The 1,346-nt window shown below is 48.5% G+C and overlaps 1 protein-coding gene across 1 annotated transcript in view; it reads right to left on the reverse strand.

The window, feature by feature from the left end:
• LOC119592244 (titin-like) overlaps positions 1–1,346 on the reverse strand; it is a gene marked incomplete at its 5' end in the record, with an annotated part of 41,989 nt that overhangs the window by 3,890 nt on the left and 36,753 nt on the right. Inside the window, 2 exon segments of the mRNA XM_037941079.1 lie at positions 1–181; positions 995–1,289. Coding sequence (XP_037797007.1) covers positions 1–181; positions 995–1,289 — 476 coding nt within the window.

A 1,346-nucleotide genomic window follows, 5' to 3' on the forward strand; every position in this document is an offset into this window, starting at 1 on the left:
AGAGGCTCTTGGTCAGGCCCCTGGCGGGGGAGGGGGTAAAGTTGGGCACGGGGGAGGAGGGGCTGCGGGGGGAAGGACTGCGCTTCGTCACGGGCGTGCTGAAGCCTGCAGGTCTGCTGGAGGAGGAGGGGCGGAGGCGGGGGCTCTCGCTCACCTCCGTGAAGTCTGACATACGGGTCACCTGGCAGAAGGAACGGGAGGCTTAGGCTGCGAGCTCCTTACGGGGGCCGGGCGGTTAAGGAGGAGAAGGAAGGTCCTCTATGCCATACAAGACACCACTTTATATAAGACTTAGGGCACTGCTAAGATTTAGCAGCATAAGATTATACAAGCTATTCAGTTACTTAGTATATAGTTCAAGCAAGAACTCTATTAGTGGCTCATGCCAGGGCTATCCTGGGTGACTACCCAAGCTCAAGAAGAAAACAATACATACTGAAACAACGTAACATATTAGCAAAACAAAACATTACCCAACAATAAAAAGACAATTTTTTTGCCCGAAGATTGCCTTTGATCGTAATTCAAATAATTTACTAGCTACCATAAAAATAAATCTGGACAAGAGACAACGTCTCTTTACACTAGGAAGGCCAAGCATACAAGCAAACATTAAATAAGGCAATGATTGCTTTTGCTCTACTGTTTCGTGCCCTTTGACTGCTCCTTACCGTGACGTCAACTTTTGGAATTACCGGTTCTGTCTTTGCAAAAATTTTCCTTCTAGCTTTGACTGGCCTTTCGAATAAAATATATTTCTCACCAAATCCACGTGTTAGCTTTTGAAACCAAAATTAAATCACGTCAAATTAGATGAAAAAAAAATATTTCAGTCATGAAATGTTTCAAAGTTTCCTCTCTATATAGAACCTATAAATGCACTATCAAAACCACATGAATAAAAAGCCCACAAAACACACACACACAATCAAAACATATATTTTTGAAGACAATCTGCACCAACTGCCCCGAAGAGCCAAGACCCGAGCCTCACCTTGGCATCGACTGTCTCCTCAGACATAGTCAAGATCTTGCCAGCATCCCTGAGCTCCTTCTCCTTCTGGCTCGTCTCCTGGATCTCCTGCTGGATCCTGTTGGTGGCAAGGCGCTGGACGCCCCTGCGGCAATCCGTCACGACCGCGGATGGGCGTGCGACAGCGGGCTGTGCGGCGGGGCGGCTGGGGGCGGCGCTGACGGGGGCATTGGTGAGGCCCTTCTCCCTGCGGTACGCCTCCTCTCTTTCCCTGGCGAGGCGGATCTCCCTCTCGATCACAGACTCCTTCTGCATCCTGCAGGGAGGAAAAAGATGCGATTGGTACAAATTTCTCAAAATCGTAATACGTAAC

The sequence above is a fragment of the Penaeus monodon genome, chromosome 29, assembly GCF_015228065.2.
Source record: "Penaeus monodon isolate SGIC_2016 chromosome 29, NSTDA_Pmon_1, whole genome shotgun sequence".
NCBI classification, from domain to species: domain Eukaryota; kingdom Metazoa; phylum Arthropoda; class Malacostraca; order Decapoda; family Penaeidae; genus Penaeus; species Penaeus monodon.